Below are 19,966 nucleotides of genomic sequence, written 5' to 3' on the forward strand. Positions count from 1 at the left end.
GGTCAAAGATTACGAGACCATTCAATTAGGTGGGATGCTGGCCAGACGCGGTTTCCTTTACACTGACTAAAGGCAACGTTCTACTCAGAAAAATAATCTACCCCAATCCCTTACTGGCTTTTTCCACCTGAGAAGAGCAACACATTCCTTTACACATCAGCAAAGTAATTACTCATTACCTCACAAAAACAAGTTCACCGCTGGAATCCAATCCAAGCGGTCCTAGCCTCATAGATGAATAACAAACCATTGTTTATACAAAGCAGGAATCTCAGTCAACTTAAAAAATGCCAATGACCTGTTTACTAGCACTCAAACTACACTTAACACATTCCTCTCATGATCCGTGCACCACTGGAAAGGCCCACGCAAGCACAGTCAGCAGAAATCCTTTTCAAACATTCTCTATCGCTCTGATAGCATTATCATATCAAGTGAGTGCCAGATTTGACACGCCGGACAGAAAACGATGACTCAAGCCTCTGTGAAATCTGCACAATGAGAACCTGGGTGTACGTCTGAACATCAAAGGAAAATCAGCAAAAATCCAGCAACAAGTGGCGAGTAAATGCGTTTGATGCGGTTCCTTTAAGACGAGAGCACAAGACAGCGATGGCAGGCAAGACGGAGGAATTGAGAGAACGAAAGTCTCCCTCCTGCTGAGTGAGCCTTATTAAAGTTCCCTTTGAAATGAGAGAAGACAGAAAAAGACAGACATGAAACTGGCAAAACTTCAGGTCTTAACCTTACCTACATACACACTTACAGTTCCACTAGACAAACAGATTTAGCTTTGGGAAGTGGAGACTGTACAGGACCCTGAGTTGCAGACACATTACATAATTATGTTGGCAGGTATTGCTTTATTTGGAATCCTGAGGCTTGACATAAATATTCAATTATCTTGAGCAATGTCTAACGACAGACGGTTTGTACTCCTCATGGTTTTTGGCTTGTACCTCAGTTTTGGGGCCACGGTTTGGTTTGAATCATGGTTTGAGTTGAAAGAAAACTGAAAAAAAAAAAAAAAAAACAGAATTGATGCTCTTCTTTAAACACATACAAATTTAACATAAAAAGCACAAATTTAACACAAACAGCAACAAAGTTCTTCAAAAAAAAAGAGAGAGAGAGAGAACGAAAGAAAACTAATCCTCGGTATCTTTTAAGCATATTCTTTAGAAAATGAATGTGAGGAAGCTAAACTTGTGCAACAGCTATTTTAAGACTCTTCTCCATGACTATGAGTGGACGAAATCTAAACAGTCAGGCTTCTCATCAAGAAAATGACTCTAAAATTTCAGACATGAGCGATTTGAATGAGGCAGTAGGGTCAGCCCTCAATTTCAGGACTGTCACTCCTGACAAGCCACAGCCTGTCATTTCAGCAAAAAAAAAAAGACCACGTGACAATGCAAAATGATGACCGTCTGCTGTGACCTTGTACAGGTCGGTGCGTGACAACTTCAACATTAGAAGAACAAATTCCTATTTGGAGAGGTCTAGAACTTAGATACTACTGATTTCATTGATGTGCATTCGCATTATATTTCAAGTAAAACTTGAGAAACAACATCGTGTGTTTTTTTTTTTAAATTTTAAAATGGTTACCCAATCAACACAGTCATTAAAACTGTTTTAGCTGTCCACCCAGTTAAAGCATGCACACGTTGAAATTATAAGCATGGTGTGTGCACGTGCACACCAGAACTGAGGTGAAAAAAAAAAGTCCGCGGTTCGCTACACATTTACAGTGAAACGCACGGAGCAGCTGCAGCTTTCGTTTTTGGTACGATAACACTAAAGCCAAACAGTACAATTTTATCACGCATAATAATAAATCAATTTCACTTTTTCGAAAAAGTAAGTCTTAAAAGTACCATTGTGTATGGAAGTATTAAAATGCTATTCTGATATTAAAAAACCTTTTGCAACCAAAAAGACAAAACAAAGTTTACATGCATTAAGTGATGGCATACTTGGCTGAAAGGTCATATATCTCTGATACAAGAGGCCTGACTAGCACAGAGCATCTAATTCAGCTTGGTTTGACTGCTGTCCTTATGAGAGTCTGTAATGGTCTGTAAAGATGACAGCATCAACAAAGAACCTTGGCTGAAATTACGGCTGAAGACATCAAGGCCTTGAAGTGTGGCTCTGCAGACTCGATATAAGGCAGACTCGGCATCATTATCGCGGATGATGGACTCCATCTGTGGGTGTAAACCACTCACTCACTCCCTGGTGTCTTTTCAAAGGGAATGGGCTATGCTGGGGGAGAAACGCTGCCACTTAATGCATTATTTCCTCTGTCCAACTTGGCCTGACTGTTCAGCATGGTAATGTCTGCAGAATGATCACTCCATTTATTCTGATATGAATGTAGCCATTATGCAAAAGTGTACCAATACAAGAGTCACATATAATGAGTGTTACTTGAAAACTTGAAAACAGGCTGTGTTGTAATTCCATTGTTTGTTTTTTTTTTGGTTTTTGTTAATATGAAATATTTGTGAAATTGCATGCAAGTATGCAAGCCTATACATACTGGAGTGTCCTTGTGTCAGCTGCTGCATATGCATCTGTGTCAGATCACTGGCGCCTTTTCAAAGACGGGACTAAGACAAACAAAGCTTTCTTGGGAAGCTGAGAGCCAGAGGTACTATTGCTTAGACCCTGTAATTCTCCCATAATCCTTAGCTTTCTGATTGCTACAGCTGCCAAGAATGTGAAAACTCGAAAGTACACATAAAACTTAATAAAAAGGAAATATAACTCAAAACCATTCCGAAATACATAAACACAGACTTTCAATCTCTCTCTATCTCTCTTATGTGCACCCACCGACACACACACACACACACACACAGACAAAACAGTCACCATATAAATTATCCTCCATTCAAGGCACATACTACAAGTATAGTTCCATTTCTGTCCTCCAGAAACAAGTTATCTTTATACAAGTCCACACAATTTGGTAGTACAATTGTTCAAATAAAATATGAAAATGTACTGGTAACTACACCTTGTCTGAAATATTTCCCTGTTCCGCCATGGTCAGAGCCTTTTGTGTGCCAACTCAAACTGACCAGCGTGTGACAGGAAGGACCAATTCCTCAAACTGAGACCGAGCTGTCCATCAACGCATTGAGTGCCCAGTTGGCACCCACTGTTTGCCAATCTGCGCCATCCATCGCCAGGCAACCCCAACATTCCACAGAGCAGAATATATATCCCACAGTGTTTCTGCCAGTGTTGCATTCTCCAAACATACATACACTCAGCAATATGTTGTGAGAGGCATCAACATAGAGAAGAGTTAATACTGATGGGAAAGATCACTGCCGTGGTGTGTGCTAGCTATTCACTGAACGTTGAGGTTAAATTCTCAAAAATCACAAACAGAGCAGTAAAATACCATTTTTTTTTTCCTACACATCTACCCTGCGCAGAGTTAAATATTAAAAACTGGAGGATTAAGCCCAGGCCCACAAAGAACTCAACAATATTTTATATGATCAGAGCTCTTGATTTTAGTTAGAGCTCAAACACCCCCAGCCATTCTATTTTTTTAGCATTAAAACTAGTGCCTAATCAGATTAGATGTTACTATGAGAGTAATGGAAAATAGCTGCAACTGTACCACACTACTTGTTTGTAGTTGCAAAATACCTTTGGTATTGGAAAACAATACTCACAGATTTGCTGTGTGTGGTTCGACGGTCTCTGTTCTCATACTTTCAGTGGCCTGGGCACACTGCTACAGAGCGTTCTCCGGGATCTGGAGTTACAGAACCCATCTGGAGCGTTCTGACTCAATTATTTGTGCCGGAGCAGCTGGAACAGCTGGGTTGGAATGTGGCTGTCATGGGGGAGTGTGTGTGTGTGTGTGTGTGTGTGTGTATGTGTGTGTGTGTGTGTGTGTGAGGGAGAGTGATTTGCTTTACCGCTCTTTTACGATGGAAGCTTGCAGCCCGGTTTGGTTACTGTGGCACCCATAGCCTCTCAATTAGCCACAGATAGACACCAGGTACTGTGAGCTGAAAGGGAGGAAAAATCCCTCCTCACTGCTCAATAGAATGAAATGCAACCATACTAGGGAAGAGGTTGAAAGGGTATACAAAAAAACTCCACAAAAAACCCCCAAAAAAACAAGTATACAATCCCTGCCCAGTACAGCAGAAAGCCAGAAACTTCTCTGGTGAACTTAGAATAAGAATGACTAAGACCTGAAAAATAGATGGAAAACCAGCATTGGAGCCAAATGCATGAGAATTTCAACCTCTGACTAAAATGCGCTTAAAACCCAGGGCCTCCTGTCCTTTTATGTGGCGTTTCACCAAAAATGCTTCAGTAAATATCTGCCTTTACAAGTGGCTCCCATCTGAAACAAACAAACAAAAAAAAAACATGCCGTAATGAGTGCTCCACAGTGTTGTGGGCATCCGCTAACGCGTATATTCCCGAGAGGGAATGCAGCTTGGCATGACATCAAGTGAAGTGCCAGAGATTGTCACGATCCCTTCAGCAAACCGTCAAAATGGGACTGATGAGGAAAAAATCCATCATAATCCCCAAAAGTATCCAAACAGCAGCCAAAACAAACACGTGTATAATATTTCATGATATTTTTTTCCATAGCTTGATGAGAAAAGTTCTCTGTCTCTCTCTTTTTTTCTTTTCTTTTTTTGATGAGGTCACTCTCCTGTGAAGACGGTTTGTTTGATTACGTATGGGATTTCCCTCTCCACATCCTGTCTCAAAGCTCTAAGAGGAATCTTTCCCATCGTTTCCACTCACCCTATAGCTTTTCCTCTGACTCCATGTACTTTCACACAGTCTGTCTCTTCCCTCTCCTGAATCTCATTTACTATCCATCTGTTACAATACATCTGAAACTCCTGAGTCATGCAACCCCCCCCCCCCCCCCCCCCACACACACGCACACGCACACACACACACACACGCACACATACATACATACACATACACGCATTCACACGCACACACACTCTCTCTCTCTCTCTCCCTCTTTTTCTCTCTTGAAATCTATCTTCCTTCGTGGTTTGTGTCATGCATCTGAATTGAACAGTAACATACACTTAGGATTCTCATTTGCAGTTACAGCACATGGTCATTGCTCATCGGATTATAGTGTGTGACACTTCCTAAAGCTTCTTCATCATGCACTACAGACAACAAGCAGCGCTGTTGCCAAGCAAACCTCCTCTCTTTCACCACGCTCAAGTTCTCAGTATTCTGTGAGGGCTCCCTTCTCTGTAGTTCAAGCCCTTTTGTGACTAGAGCTTGCTGATGTACCAGTACTACACAATTCCTTTCCTTCTCTCTCTCTCTCTCTCTCTCTCTCTCTCTCTTTCTTCTTACCTTCAATGTCTCTATTTCTAAGACCCTGCCCTTGCTTGCTCATCTGCTGAGATCAGCAGAAGACTCAGTCTCCTCCAACTCATCATCCTGTTTTTTTTCTCTCTCTCTCTCTCTCTCTCTCTCTCTCTCCTCTCCACCCCCGACGGCTTTTTCATGCCTACTGGGCTCACAACTTCAGCTCAACAAACTTTGTGAGGGATTAAGCTTTCGTGGATGATTAAAAGTTACACATTATTCTTTGATGACACATTGGCAAAGCCAAATGACCTGTGCATGAATTTTCCTAGCATGGAACCCTAAAAAACAGTATTACTGTGACAAAATGATTAAAGACCGGGAGGAGGTACAGAAACATCAGCGGGTCTTCTGGGAGCCCAGCTTGATAAAAGCTGGAGCTTCCATTGCAGTATTAATTCAAATGAGGCAGCTGGAGGGAAGACTGCAGTTCTTTCAGGGCCTGCGCGTCTATCGGAGCCAGACGGATGAATGAGTGTGTGAGAATGCCGAGAGGGGCGCTCCATTAGGTCCAGCATCACTCTGTGACAAACACTGGTTTCATCATCAGCCAAGACAGACTGAGAGAGAGAGAGAGAGAGAGAGAGAGAGAGAGAGAGAGCAAGCGAGAGAGTGTGATCGAGCACTTATTCCTATAATCGCAATTCTCTGTCCTTCCTCACTGCCGACATTCCTGCACGATCGCTTTTTTTTTTTTCTTTTTACTTTAGAGAGTAACAAGTGAGAGAAGGGAGAATATAGAAAACGGTAAGTAGAAAAGGCCAAAAATGATCGTTATGAGAGGCGAGAGCGTCAAGTTGATTTACGCGCGGATGAAAAAAAAAACCCCATCACGGTTCAAACTTTTCCCTCTTGGACCTTCTCAGACACTGGAACTTAAATAGCCCATAAAGACCTTGGACTCAAGACTCAAAACCACTGAGGGTGCTTTGACTAAAATAAATAAATAAATAAAATCTTCCCTCTCTCCACAGTCCTTCCTCTATCAAAACAGATCAGCTTCTGTGTTGCTCACTTGTCTTTTTCAGAGGCCCCTCGGTCTTCGCCTGAGACTTGCCATTCAGAGCATGTCCTTAATGAAGCAGAACAGCATTGTCTGTGGATGGACGTAGCATATTTACAGATAGGGCGTCTTGGCAAAGCATCAGCCATTCACTGGTTTACTCAATGCGTCTAAACTCTAATGTCTTTTGATGAGCAACTCAATGAACGCTCAGGCAGGCTAATGTCAAAAAAAAAAAACACAACCCAATCCCAAGCGACGAACACGGACACAACAAACGGTAGAATAACCGTCCTTAATGGTCCTAATTGCTTCATTTTTACAGCACTCTCCCATTACAAGCCTGTTTTGACATGGGGTGAAAACTGAGAGAGATGAGAGCTCTCCAGTGATGTAGCTTGCTCATATTACATGGGTCATTATCGGAGCGGAGATGCTTTTCTGCATTCAAGTCTCGTCCTCTCTGTCTCCGTGGATGGAGGCTCTATTTCCTCTGCTCTCTGGAGATGGAGATGAGAGATTCAGTTATGGAGCATGTACGGCCACGAGCACCAGCTCTCCTTTTGCTTGGTTCTGCTGTCAGTGCCGTTTCTGGTGAGAAAACGGTGCGAGACATTTTCCCATAACTTTTCATGAGGTCATTGCACACAAGACGACCTCGGCTCCCATACTGTGATTGTTCACCCTGCACTGTCACTTCCCTTGTATTGTGACCCAGTGACCAACTCTGAGGGCAACAACCCACAGGGTGGCTTACTGGTATAACCAAAACCTTCCCCCATCACCCCTAAGCTCTAGTGTACCTTCCTCTCTCAAAAAGACAATGTCCCAAATATCAACCAGCAGTATCACTTAGACTCTTTTAAGGTAGTTGAGCACAATCTATTTGGGCAGGCTTTTAAACTTGATATATACTCTCTGTTGTTTTTCCATGTTTTTTATTAATATGCCTTTGCTAGATAACAGGCCCATTTCCTTGAAATCTATGAGGAAGGGGAAGAGGGAGGGGACGAGTTAGTATTGAAAAGAGCATTTTAAGTTAGAACATCGAAAGCAATTAGGTAGAAAAATATCAGACACACTCCCTCCACCCATCCCTAACTCCCACCACTAAATCTGCGCCATTTGGAAAATTTCAGTGGAGCCCAGGGGGAGATAAACACCACCCCCCCCCCGAGGCAAGCGAATATCTACGTGAGTGTGTGTGCGTGCGTGTTTTCGGCTCACGCACCCAATCGATGACACACACTTGCATGGTCTTCGCATTTCTCATCTGATTGCACTCATTCACACCAGTGCCGCTTCAGCATATTAGAAGCCTAACCCCCCCCCCCCCACACACACACACACACACACACACACATTTCTGTTTGACCACACCAACAATGTTCCGCTGTGTGGGCGCTTTGCCGTAGGCGTGTGAGTAAACAAGTCCCATCCTCGTTTTGCACTGAAGCGATGGGAACAAAAAAACTTTTATTTCCAGGTTACGTAGTCAAATGGTAATGCCTTGAAGTAATATTCAGTGTTGAATTGAGCCTCTTGATTATTTCTGTACACATGACTCAAACACCTGACACTGCAGTTAAAGAAATGAGCTGATTGAAAAGAAAAAAAAAAAACCCCACAAAAAAACACAAAGGCCACAGGCCAGTGTTTTTCCCATTACCTTAGCATCAACTGAAACATGAAGTGTGCAGGCAGTACCATCAGACACACACAGCAGAACGTCCCTGGTCAGAATTCTTTGTAGATGGTAGTGTTGTTTGACGGAGGCCTGTTAAATGAACTCACACACTCTGTCTCTGGGCTGTGCAGCCCTGCGGTGCATCTCCACAGTGACCAATTCACAGTTCAGGGGCTGGGAGTAGGCTGTCAAACTCTATCTGTGCCGTTGAAATCCCTATATGTCTGCGAGTCTTTTAAGTCAAGAGCCCTTACAGCAGCTCTTCAGTCAAGTACATAACGTTTACCACACAACTTGTCTGCTCATCTTGTACTCCTGAAAATAAAGAGTGCTATTTCATTTCCTCAGTGTTGTTGTAACACAGAGCAAAGTCAGTGATGCCAACCTTGATCATCTTGTTGTAAAGGAAGAAACCTACGAAAGTGGTGAACGACGACTTTAGAGTTCAAAATAAGTGTATGGAGGATTATTGGAACCTAACTGTCAGCCACAACACAACCACCCACCAAGGGACAGAGAATAACGGCCCGTGGAGTGAGCTTGACATTCGTCAAATTATGTTTCATCTGAACGGACTCTTGAGAATTCCCTCTTAACGTCAGCAATTTGCTTTAATTAAATTTGCTGTGGTAACGTGAAAGAGCCTGTTTGCCTTCCACGGTGTCGGGAGAGACAATTTCCATAAGAGCAGTACCGACAAAACGCAGTCAACAAAACGACAATCAGTAACAAACCGAACTTGCCGGTTTCCCTGTAAAAATTACTGAAAGCTTGACGCTCGGTAACGGAGTGTGAAGCAGGCAAGATCAGACAGGACAAGGGCTGAGTAAACTTGCTAGACTACCGTTAAACATGGGGTAGCGTTGAACACTGGTGAAGCAACATTCCATCATCACAGATAAGACATCGGTGGAACATATTTACATGGGTGAAATGGGGAGAATTCCTTCTCTTGCACCACATGTAAACACGTTTACTTTGTCCTGCTCTGTTTTCACGAGCTTAATTCCAAGAGCGCTTGTTTACATAACCTAAAGAAGGCGTTGGCATTAGTTAACACGGGTCGCACTTTCCTTTGAGAGTTTACATTTGATAAATCAATAACGTTATCTTCTGAATGGCGGCCTTGTAGTCGTACTGTAAATGCTAACGTTTCGTTAATCTTTACATGTTTGACTAAAATAAAACTTCTGCTACAGCGGATGTAACATACACTACTGCGAATTCCCTCATTTGAATTGGTTTTGCTCACTTCCCTAAATGAGTAGCCGAATATATCTTGTAACACATGTTGCCCGAGTCTGTGATGAGCTTCTCACAGCCATCTAGTAACAAGATATTCATTTTGAGAAGGAAAGATTTTTATCTTTTCTCGATTTCCATGGGCACATATTCCTGCAGTAAGTTCTATATCTAAAGAGCCTCCATTTGATGGAATTAGCTCTTCAGTCTGGCATTCAGAAATAAAAGAACAAGTACTCCAACACTCTTCGTTCCAAATGAAAAATCAATTCGCCAAGGGTCAATAACTTTCAGAGGATTTTAAAGTACACCAACAATGGCCTAGAGTGAGAGCGATCAATGTATCATAATATAAATATCATTAAATGTCTCTTTCTCTCACTCTCTCTCTCTCTCTCTCTCTCCTGTCTCTCTCTCTCTGTTTGTTTGTCTTATTTCTCATCTTAATTTTCCCCGTTCACTCTACTTGTTATGACTATGGAGCTACAGGTCTATAACCTGTTATATTTGAACACGTATGGATAGTGCTCTGGGAGTCTAAGTTCAAATCAATGTGCAATAACAAGGACAAAACACTCTTCTGTGCCCTCTCTCTCTCTTGGTGAATATCCTTTGTTCTTTCTCAACAGTATCCAGTTTTCCCTTACACCATAAAAGTGAGAATAAAATTGATAGGTATTCTCCTGTCTTCAAGTGAATAAATAAGGAGTGGAATTGGCTTGGAATTTCTGAGAATGGATTTTCAATAGCTTTGAATATTTTCTGTTTCCTTGACTACAGTGTAGTGGGTGATGTGCTGGATGGCAGACAGGCAGCAAATAAGAAATACCTGAACAAAAACCCGGCTGTTCTGCAGTCTAAATGCGTAAGGAAAATATTTTGGTCAGTAAATCACACTCCCTGAAAACTCTACAATTCATTTATTCTGGCCTTTGGGGAACTTTTCAGCCTCACTGATGACAAATGGGACAACTGGTTCTATTGAACTTTGCCGTGTCAACTGAGACACCTGTTAATAACACACACACACACACACACACGAAAAAGACAAACCAAGATGCACTATGGTCAGTAGGCGTCAATCCACTACACAATATTAAAATAGAGCATGACTCCTCATGTATAGGAGATAATAATCCATTACAACAGCGTATTCATTACGTTCCCTTAAAACCCACTTTGCTTGGATTTAGCACCACCTCCCCACCCCTCTCGGGGGTGTAAGCGTCCGGATTGAGGTTCCCTTGAACAGCAGATACACCCTGCACTAAACCACAGCTGTAGAAACACTAAAGCATTCCGTTTGATGTAGTCAGAACGCATAAACATAACACCCATAAATTAAAAAAAAACAACCACCAAACCAACCCTAAAGTTTCACCAGCAATCACTCCAATAGCACGCTTTTAAGTCGTGACAGCTGTAAACACCTCCATAGCTAATTCCGAGTACCAAAGTCTGGCTAAACTTAAACATTTTCAACACATTGCTATCTCGCCTTTGATCTGCACTTTGGAGTCCTGGTTCTTTGACAGAAACAAAAAGATTTCACTCCCTCCCTTCCTTTGACATTTAGCTGAACAACATGTTCCTGTAACATTACTTGTTTTATGGACCTAACTGCATTCAAACTAAATGAGCCTGTTTTCTGAAAAAAAGTGAGGTGGGGTGGGGGGTGGTGGGGGGGGTATGATCCCACACAGAAGAACCGCCTTGAACACTTCTCACCTCATATTACTGAATCTGGCAAACTAAAATTCAAACCATAAGGCTATGGGGTCTAACAGTATAGATGATAGTGAATCGTGAGGTCATTTTAGGAGCTGCTCATCTTGAATGGCAGCGTTTTGACACTGGTTACCGGAAGGTCCTTCAGACTCCCTGCCAATGGAACAGGTGTAGACACCAAGTGAAACCTTTCAGTGCTTCACAGCAGAAAGTGCCAGCGACAAGGGGATAGAGCTCAAAAGCCAGGAGATGCCAGGCAAGACAATGCTGTTTGTCCTATTTGGACAAGTGCATTCACTGTATCTGACCTCAATCCCAGTGTTTTGCCCCTAAACGCCTCCGAGATGTGGGCAAACCAATGGATTTAAGAGAATCCATTGTGATCCTACTTAAATCTTTGTCCATGTGTGTATGTGGATGGGATGTTTATGAAAGTAAGCGTGCTCAGAGCGATCAACAAATTTAAAAGGACATTATTTAAATGTAATTACAAATGCGTGGTCTCATTTTAGAGTTTCAGAAATAAGTCTTGCTATTTAACAAAACAACAACAAAAACAAAAACGTGCTGAACCTTTGTTACACGTTTCTTGTTGCATGTATGTAGTGCACTTCCAGCAGCTGACCTCTCCAAAAACTGACCTCTCCTGACCGCTCCAAAAGCAAAGATGAAAGGTGTACTTCTGTTTATTGTCAGATAGCCACGAAATGTTATTGTACAACAAATATACAGCTATTATTAATATAGATAATGATATATTTACTCAAGGTAAACTTCACACAAATAATGTTGAATCATCCCAGTGTTTAATAGAACACACACACACACACACACACACATACACATAAATGTCAGTGTGTGTGTGTGTGTGTCTATTTAGACTAACGATCTGCTTCCCATGAGAGGCAGTGCGTCGTTAGCTACTGTAAACCCTCGTGTGAACTAAAGGCACTTAAAACGAACGTCGCTCCTACGACAAACAACTGTATCTTACACTATCGTTGTGAGACGCAACTATGGGCTATCGGACCAAATCACTGTCGAGATTTGTTATCATCTTATCTGAACTTTTTCTACCCTCTACGTAAACATTAATTTTTAATTAACCATGATCAAGTTACAAAAAAACCCGACAGTAGTGTATTATGCCCTCTGAGTAGTATTCAAGAATTTCATTCAATGAATGTAAAGCATTACGACTTACTACCGAAGCTCGTCTCTCTAAATGACATTCTGTTGCATAAAAAGTGAAATCAGTGAAGTTTAAGCACTGTACGGACTGTTCTGTATGTTGTTAATTGTCAATTTTTTCACACTTACTAATGAGCGAATGCGCAACTTTTACAGAATTTTGCCAGCACATTCCCTAGCTATATAAGGAGACCACTTACCAGACACGACCATCCATAGAACTGCAGCCCTTCAATTCGAACTCGTTTTATTTGATCTGCACAGGTCCGTCTATCAACGCGCACACATACACAATTTATGTGTGTACGATAAGGCCAATTTAGAAGTCACGTATTCGCTTGAAAAACAAAACCGCTAATTTGAAGGGAAGGAGCTGTGACGCACAATAGCCAGACATAACATACCGGTGCTTTGCTATTCAGACTATGCAGCTAGCCCACTCCTCCACTGCTCTGAAAAGATATTGGGGTGGAGTGACAGATCGCAGTGATTATCAAGTAGCAGCGCAGTGGCTCTTGGGACGTGTAGTAATATATTTTTTTGACTGACACTAGGGTTTAATTGGCGGTTTCACTGAATTTTTGTTTCAGTAAACATATTTCCCCTTAAAAGAGGAAGTGAGAGTTGTCATGGTAGCAACAGAAAATTGTCTGGCATCAGCATAACAGCAGCATATTCCGCATTACTTGGTAGTAGACGTGTAAATGCTCAGAGACTCTCTGAACTGCTCCACATTAAGTTGTAAAGACATTCAAGTAATTTTAAACCTTTGTTTCAACCGCAGAATAGTCCAAAATTGAGAGACCATCAATTCATGTTATTTGTTTATTTTATTAATTTGTGCCTTGTGTTTCTAAAATGATCCTAAGTTAACAACATGGTCTTTCAATCATTTCATGTTTCTTTTAGAACTTTCAAACCTTTTAACTGTTATAAATTCAATAGAATACTACACTAGAACATGCAAACACAATATTTCACTAACAGAATAGAGTGTATTAAGGAATCAGTGTGTCTATGACATGCAAACCAGAGCACCCCATGAGATAATCATTGATAGAACGAGAGTGGTGGGAATGTTTTTAATGTTCAGAACTCCTTCGTGGTTCGGCATATGTTTGAGAAGGAAATCCAAGTCAGTTTCTGACAAGTTATGCTTCAGTCAACAGAGACTCTGGAAACAGGCGTCGAAAGAACTGCTACCCTTATAGTTCAAACATTAAAAGTGGCCTCCATTTCAAATACATTTATTTTCATGTATGTAGAAAGTATGAATTGTCTTCTTCTTCCCCTTTTTCTTTTTTTTTTTTTTTTTTACCACATACAAAGGGATGTCTCCACAGATACACGCAATCGCACAAACTGAGCATTTGCAGTAAATATGCCCTCTTTGTTACAGAGCTCTTAGTAAGCGCAGGCAATGACGGTTATGAAAAAATATAAATATTCTCTAGGGACCATGACTCACAAGAGTACTGATATTTCTGTACTGAACCAACGTCTCCAGTGTTCGGAGTTTACCCACTGAAGTGAACAAACAAAGCCCATCCAATCTCTGACTTCCTGCCTTCTGTCTCTGCAAGGCTAATTCTGAGACTGATCTAGGAGCTACTCTTATATTTAGCACATAAGAGTGTTGAAAACAAGAGAAAAATAAAAGAAATTGTAGCCTGTAACCTTTATTCTTTGGAATCAGCCCCTTCCCTTGAGAGCCTCCATGCATTGTTTATACACTTCTCCTCCCTGTTTTCCTAATTTTGAACAATAAAAAAGTTGGTCCCAGAAGTGTGCATTGTCATTGTTTGACAGAAGAAAAAAAAAAAAAAGGAACAAACTGTCTGAAAAAAAAGGGGGGAGGCCGCTTAATAGGAAACCCACACTTTAAAACCCTTTTCTAAATATAGTGAGAGAACTCCCTATGTCAAATCTTTATGTTTGCCGCCGCAGAGAAGGGGCCGTTATTCACCACATACCACAACCAGTATGGTGCTCAAGAGCAGGGTGTGGGGATGTGTGAAAAAACCCAGATGTTCTTCACCATGACAAGTAACTTAGCATCGGGAGCATTTGCTGCAGAAGACACACAATATGATGTAACATCTTCATTTTTCTCATAACCATGGTTTGAATTATGGAGGGGGTTGGGGGGGGGGGGGGGGGGGGGGGGGGGTCTGACCCCCTAATTAAGACTTGGACCCCCCCAAAAAAATGTAAAAACAGCAGTTCAAGGGGGGGGGGGTTTGAAATATTTATATATTCTATGCTATACAGCCCTGGAGAAAAAGCCGACCCCCCCGATTGTCATTGTACAATACGCACTCTGCTCATAACAACCATATGCTGGAGACTTCTTTTATTTACATTTCTACAGTTATTTTTGCTATGATTAATGTTGCCAAATGACCAAAGACTCAGTCTAAAAATGCACATGCTATTAAAGTAGATGGTTAATTTGTTGGTCCATACGGCTATACTAAGCCCCATCTGCTCCATAGTTATTTGTCCGTTTTCAATGCTCAGAGGGATGGAAAAGTAAACTAATGTCAGAGCTGTTTCCATGTTAACCTGCCAGTCCTTAGCTAAATCATGTAAGACATCTGTTTCAGAAAATAACTCCATTCTGGTGACATGCTATGCCATATTTCAAGATGCATTCCTCAGTGAAACCTTGAATCTGTCGGTGTGAGTTTGGTGATGTCCATTCACTCTGCATCAAAGTGATAGTACGATTAATGACTCTTGACAAATCTGCCTGCATATACTATTCCAGCAATGTTTACCAGTGACCCCACTTCTACATGTGACTCTCCCATTTGCTTGGGCCAAAAACAACTGGAATGAATTTAGGCTGTGCTACCATTTGCTGCTTGCCTCTGTAATTATTCAGCCTGTCAGTTAAATTGTCTATTTAAAAGGACATCTTTGGTTTAGTGGCTCAGAGCATCAGACATTTCCCAACACTCTGCCCAAACCTAATTCTCTTTATTGCATTACTTGTCAAAAGATTATGCAACACGCCAGCGCTGGTTTCTGTTTTGTTACCAATAAAAACTGCTATCATGACATTCCATGAAAAATGGCACATTTCTCATCTGAATACCGAGCAGTCATGACTTCCAAGGAAAACATCTTGCTGATTGGGTGGGGCAAAATAATTCTGATTAATTTTACATGAAGAATTCTGAACTGATCATACACACACACACACACACACACACACACACACACACACACACACACACACACACACACAGTGTACAGTGCTATTACAGTAAAAGAGACAGTAGAGTGCAGTGATGGTGACAAATATTATCAATTGCCGCCATCTAGTGGTCATGTTTTGGAGTATGCGACTAGTTAAATCCAATCCGACCGCTGGAGTGTAATAAAACATGCTATATTTTATGGCTTTCACTTTTAAATGTGGTAAGTTTAATGTTCATATTATATTAAGTTATTTGCAGGATCTAGTGTCTTTACTTAATTATGTGTTCCGATTTGTATTATTACATACTAGAAGAAATATTTGAGTTGTAAAAAATATACGTTTATTTGTTATGCATTTATTATATTATTATTATTTGTTTATGTTTTCAAGACTAGAGTTCCTTCCTCTATGTAACGGTTCTGAAAGCGGTTCTCAGTACAAGTCCCACGAACGCACCAACGCTCGTAGTTCAAAGGTCATGAGGGAGAAAGATGGCTGCTTCCAGAGGAGGGCTGGTGTTGAAAGCTGTAAAGAAAATTATGATTCAGTTTTGCCCGTTTGAAAACAACGTTCGCTCCACACGGTAAGAGTGCGCTATATACAAATGTATGGGAGTTTAGAATATGCTTGATTAAATGTTTTTGATTGAATCAGTCGTTAGATAACTTACTCTGAAGGACAGATTAGATGCTAGGCAGGGCAGCATTAGCTACCGAGAAATGAGCTGAATAGCCAAACGACTTAACGTTTGTAACCCAGTTTAGTCACGTAAGCATCAGTTAACAATCGGATTATTTGTGTGGCCAAAAACTGTCGTTACTTTAATGACAGATGACACAACACAAACCGTTTCATAGTTTGCTTTCTCGTTAGCTTTACTCTTATCCATCTGTCATGAACTTCGTTTGTCATACTTAAGTTTTAGTGGTAGTTAATTACTTATTTCACATTATTTTCACAGTTAAATAATTATACAGGCCATTGCAGAATCAGCCCTCGTTGGTGACAATAACTGTCATTTGATTTTTTTTTTCCGACCGAGGTGTTATACCGGTCTTACACACTAGCAACAGTTGCATTCATCCAATATAGCATCGCCAGTCACCGTTTTACCGACACAAATTACTATGTAGCGTAGTTTAGTCGGGAGCCAGCTAATCTCTGATAAAGAGTTATTATTTTGGTGTATTGAATGCGCAGTATCAACACTCTTCAGCCAGAAGTGCAGTTTAAACTGTGTCCTGTAGAGGCGCAAAACATCGTATCACTTGCTCAGATTATGTATGTAATGATGGCTTATGTGATGTGGTGGCCTCGTTTTTTTTCTTCAATTGTCTCATATTTGAATGAGAAAAGAGATTAGGCTATATGAGAGATATTCCCCCTTTTTTATGGGCACATAAGTAAGTACCGCTATCCTTTAGTAAACGCATTAGTCTGTCTGTGATTTGATGCTGCTCTTATTAAAGCATCGCGGTTGAAATAATGGGTTTACAAGACTCTTGTGGACTTTAGGTAATCCTCTATGGATCTTAACTTCTAGATTAGAAATGGAAGTCAAGTTAAAAAACAAAAAAAAGAACATAATCTGTTGTGACAGTGACAGAAAAATCAGACAGGTGATATGAGACCCGTGGTGTGGCATTCACAGTTATATCTCTCTCTCTGTTTTTGTAGAGATTTTCTTACCATGGTTGGTTCTGAGAAAGCCAGATCGACAAATATTAACTGTGAAGTCACAACAGAAGTGAAACACGATAAGTCTGAACCTGTTATAGATATTACCTTCAGTAAGTATAAACTGTCAACGTCATGACTTAAAAAAAAAAAATCCCACTGATTTCAGCCTGATCTTGATTGAAATGGCATTATCCCGTAATAATTCCAAAACATTTTATTCTATCCTTTTACAGTTGATGGAGAGAGATTAGTGATGAAAGGAGCCAAGCTAACCACCCAAGAAATGCTATCCGCTCTGCAGGCTCGCTGCTCAGCTAAAGACCCCCAGGCTAAAGCTGCGGCAAAGAAGTAGTTGGTCTTTTGAGTGTTTATTTGTTCTCTGTACATGTGTATTTATGTTTTGTTTCTCTAAATAAAGTAAATGAGATTCAGATCTTGTTGAGTCTTTTTTTTTTTTTTTGAATCAGTATTTGATTGAATCAATTTTTGATGCCGTTTTTCAAATATTGAAAATTCCAGGGTTGATTATATCAATGATTGTGTAACAACATAACTCGTGTTAATTAATACAATTACTTTTTAATAAAAATGCCTGATAGTACTTGCTCAGCAACACGGGGTATTAGATTTACAGCAGAATATTTATCTTGCATTTTCTAACATCTGGCGCTTGCTTTTTACCAGTGCGTTTGAGTTCCCTCTTCGAGTTTGATGGCTTTCCTGTGCATTGTGAATTTATCTCCATAAACATATTTTAGATTAGCTATGGAAGTCTCTCTCTCTCGCTCTCGCTCTCTACCGCCCACCCCTGTGTGTGTGTGTGTGTGTGTGTGTGCGGGAGAGAGAAAGAGATGAACCTTTCCCCTTGTTTCGCACTGATTTGCCCGTAAGCGACTGTGAAGAATCGAGTAGTATGACGTTTAATGCGTTGATTGGGTTATTTCATCGTGCACGTGTTAGCAGAAATCATTGAAATACCATTGAACCCCGCTACAGAAGTTCGGAGTTGCATTTGAAGAGAGTTGGATCGGATAATTGCAGGACAACTTTAATTGCAAAGATGGTTGACAAATTTGTGGGAACATGGAAAATGATCTCCAGCGAGAACTTTGACGATTATATGAAGGCTTTGGGTATGGCAAACAAACACAGTTTCTTTTTTCCTCTCTGGTGACATGTCAGTCAACCATTGTAAGATCGCGCAATTTCAAATATTCAATTAATACAAAATATATCGTAATCAAGATGTAAGCTGAGAAACTTCATTTTTCGACTTTATAAAGTAAACCATCTATTTATGTAATAACCATTTGAACAATTTGAACAGTGCTAAGGCGCTCCTGCATCCACCTGTGGAACTGCCATATAAATAATGTCTTTACTTTGCAGGAGTGGGGTTCGCCACTCGTCAGGTGGGGAATAGGACCAAACCCAATCTTATTGTTTCTGTGGACGATCAAGGGACGGTATGCATGAAATCACAGAGCACCTTCAAAACTACTGAAATTAAATTCAAGCTGAACGAGGCATTTGAGGAGACGACTGCTGACGACAGGAAGACCACGGTTAGTGAATAGTTCGGGTATAGTCGAGTGAGTCGATTAACTCACTGTTCACTGGATTTAACGGAATGTTTTCCTAATTTTTCCTCAGACCGTTGTAAGCATTGAGGATGGCAAATTGATCCAAAAACAGAGCTGGGACGGAAAAGAGTCGGTAATAGAGAGGGAGGTGGCAGATGGAAAATTGATAGCGGTAAGTATAAAATCTGCGTTCTGGGCGTATTTCAGCGTAATTTCATTAACCTGTGTTTAACTTTTAGATGTGTAACGTGATTACTGTCGTGCATATTTACGCAAAAAGCTCTAACTGATACCCATATTTTAGGCCTTGGTTAGATTCTTGAACCATTCAAATACCCGCACCTACATATAAAAGCATCCCTATGGCAGTTTCAAAACTGACGGAAACTCTGTTCACGGATCAGCTGCTGTGCCCCCCCCCCTCCCCTTTAAACATGTTTTACAGTGAACTGTGTGGATTCGTGGACTGATGCATAGACTTCATATGTTGTTCTTAACCAGTGCAGTCCTCTAAGTTTTAGCAATACTCTGCCCTTACAGAAATGCAAGATGGGAGATGTGGTGTCTGTGAGGACATATGTGAAGGAGGCATGATCTTATTCTGACTGGATCTGAAGATGCAGGCTCAGTTCAATGAGCCAAATGCCTTAAGTAACACTGACACTTGCTTGTATTCTTCGTTTTTAACACCAAAGTAAATGCATGCAGTGTATTCTCAGTTGATGTATTCAGTATTAATCATTATGATGCTTTAAATAAACTTCTGACGTTTTTCAGCCTTCATCTGAGTTGACTGCATTTTTATTTATTTATTTTTTATGCACACTGGTCATAAACACTTATACTTTTCTGCAGTTTAAGGATGGGAAAACGGAGCAAAACACGATAGCTTGTGTTAAGTCAGTGGAAAGGATAAAATTAACTGTTTTATTTTCACTGATGTGATCTGATTTACAACAATATCCTCTTAAATGTCATCACATACAATAATCACATACAAATCTAAATAAATCTCAGACTATAACAGCAGCATTATCTCAACTTTACATGCATTTGCCAAAAGAAAGAGAAACGCCCTTCAGAGTGGTGCATTAGCACAGTTCCCAGCAACTCTTATGGTCCCAAGAGACTTTGATCTCCATCTCGTGAAGGGAATGGGAGGACCCAAGATCTTTACACTGTTAAATAAGGCCCTGTGAGATTTTGATTTTGAAATTGGTATAACAGATCCATGTCTGTGT

General features: G+C 40.7%; 3 protein-coding genes across 3 annotated transcripts in view; 2 read left to right on the forward strand and 1 right to left on the reverse strand.

Moving 5' to 3' along the window:
• The window catches only part of pag1 (phosphoprotein membrane anchor with glycosphingolipid microdomains 1), a 31,149-nt gene extending 18,498 nt beyond the window's left edge, over window positions 1-12,651 (reverse strand). Inside the window, exon 1 of the mRNA XM_030789510.1 lies at window positions 12,455-12,651. The gene's annotated coding sequence lies outside the window, so the exon portion shown is untranslated. The remainder of the gene's footprint in view (window positions 1-12,454) is intronic.
• Window positions 12,652-15,953: 3,302 nt separating this feature from the next.
• mrpl53 (mitochondrial ribosomal protein L53) lies at window positions 15,954-17,506 on the forward strand. The gene is made up of 3 exons (XM_030789525.1): window positions 15,954-16,045; window positions 17,140-17,252; window positions 17,376-17,506. The coding sequence occupies exons 1-3, from the start codon at window positions 15,954-15,956 to the stop codon at window positions 17,492-17,494; spliced, it is 324 nt and encodes a 107-aa protein (XP_030645385.1). The 3' UTR covers window positions 17,495-17,506.
• Window positions 17,507-18,153: 647 nt separating this feature from the next.
• On the forward strand, window positions 18,154-19,506 carry fabp4a (fatty acid binding protein 4a). The gene is made up of 4 exons (XM_030789524.1): window positions 18,154-18,275; window positions 18,532-18,707; window positions 18,796-18,897; window positions 19,266-19,506. The coding sequence occupies exons 1-4, from the start codon at window positions 18,203-18,205 to the stop codon at window positions 19,317-19,319; spliced, it is 405 nt and encodes a 134-aa protein (XP_030645384.1). The 5' UTR covers window positions 18,154-18,202; the 3' UTR covers window positions 19,320-19,506.
• Window positions 19,507-19,966: the final 460 nt, after the last annotated feature.

Source organism: Chanos chanos, chromosome 12 (genome assembly GCF_902362185.1).
Source record: "Chanos chanos chromosome 12, fChaCha1.1, whole genome shotgun sequence".
Classification (NCBI taxonomy): Eukaryota; Metazoa; Chordata; class Actinopteri; order Gonorynchiformes; family Chanidae; genus Chanos; species Chanos chanos.

Excerpts from the sequence above, each read along its gene's own strand:
- mrpl53 (XM_030789525.1), top strand. The coding sequence starts at position 15,954 with ATGGCTGCTTCCAGAGGAGGGCTGGTGTTGAAAGCTGTAAAGAAAATT. Across the intron at positions 16,046-17,139 it reads AACAACGTTCGCTCCACACG|AGATTTTCTTACCATGGTTG; the intron begins GTAAGAGTGCGC and ends CTGTTTTTGTAG. Across the intron at positions 17,253-17,375 it reads TGTTATAGATATTACCTTCA|TTGATGGAGAGAGATTAGTG; the intron begins GTAAGTATAAAC and ends ATCCTTTTACAG.
- fabp4a (XM_030789524.1), top strand. The coding sequence starts at position 18,203 with ATGGTTGACAAATTTGTGGGAACATGGAAAATGATCTCCAGCGAGAAC. Across the intron at positions 18,276-18,531 it reads CGATTATATGAAGGCTTTGG|GAGTGGGGTTCGCCACTCGT; the intron begins GTATGGCAAACA and ends TTTACTTTGCAG. Across the intron at positions 18,898-19,265 it reads CAGATGGAAAATTGATAGCG|AAATGCAAGATGGGAGATGT; the intron begins GTAAGTATAAAA and ends CTGCCCTTACAG.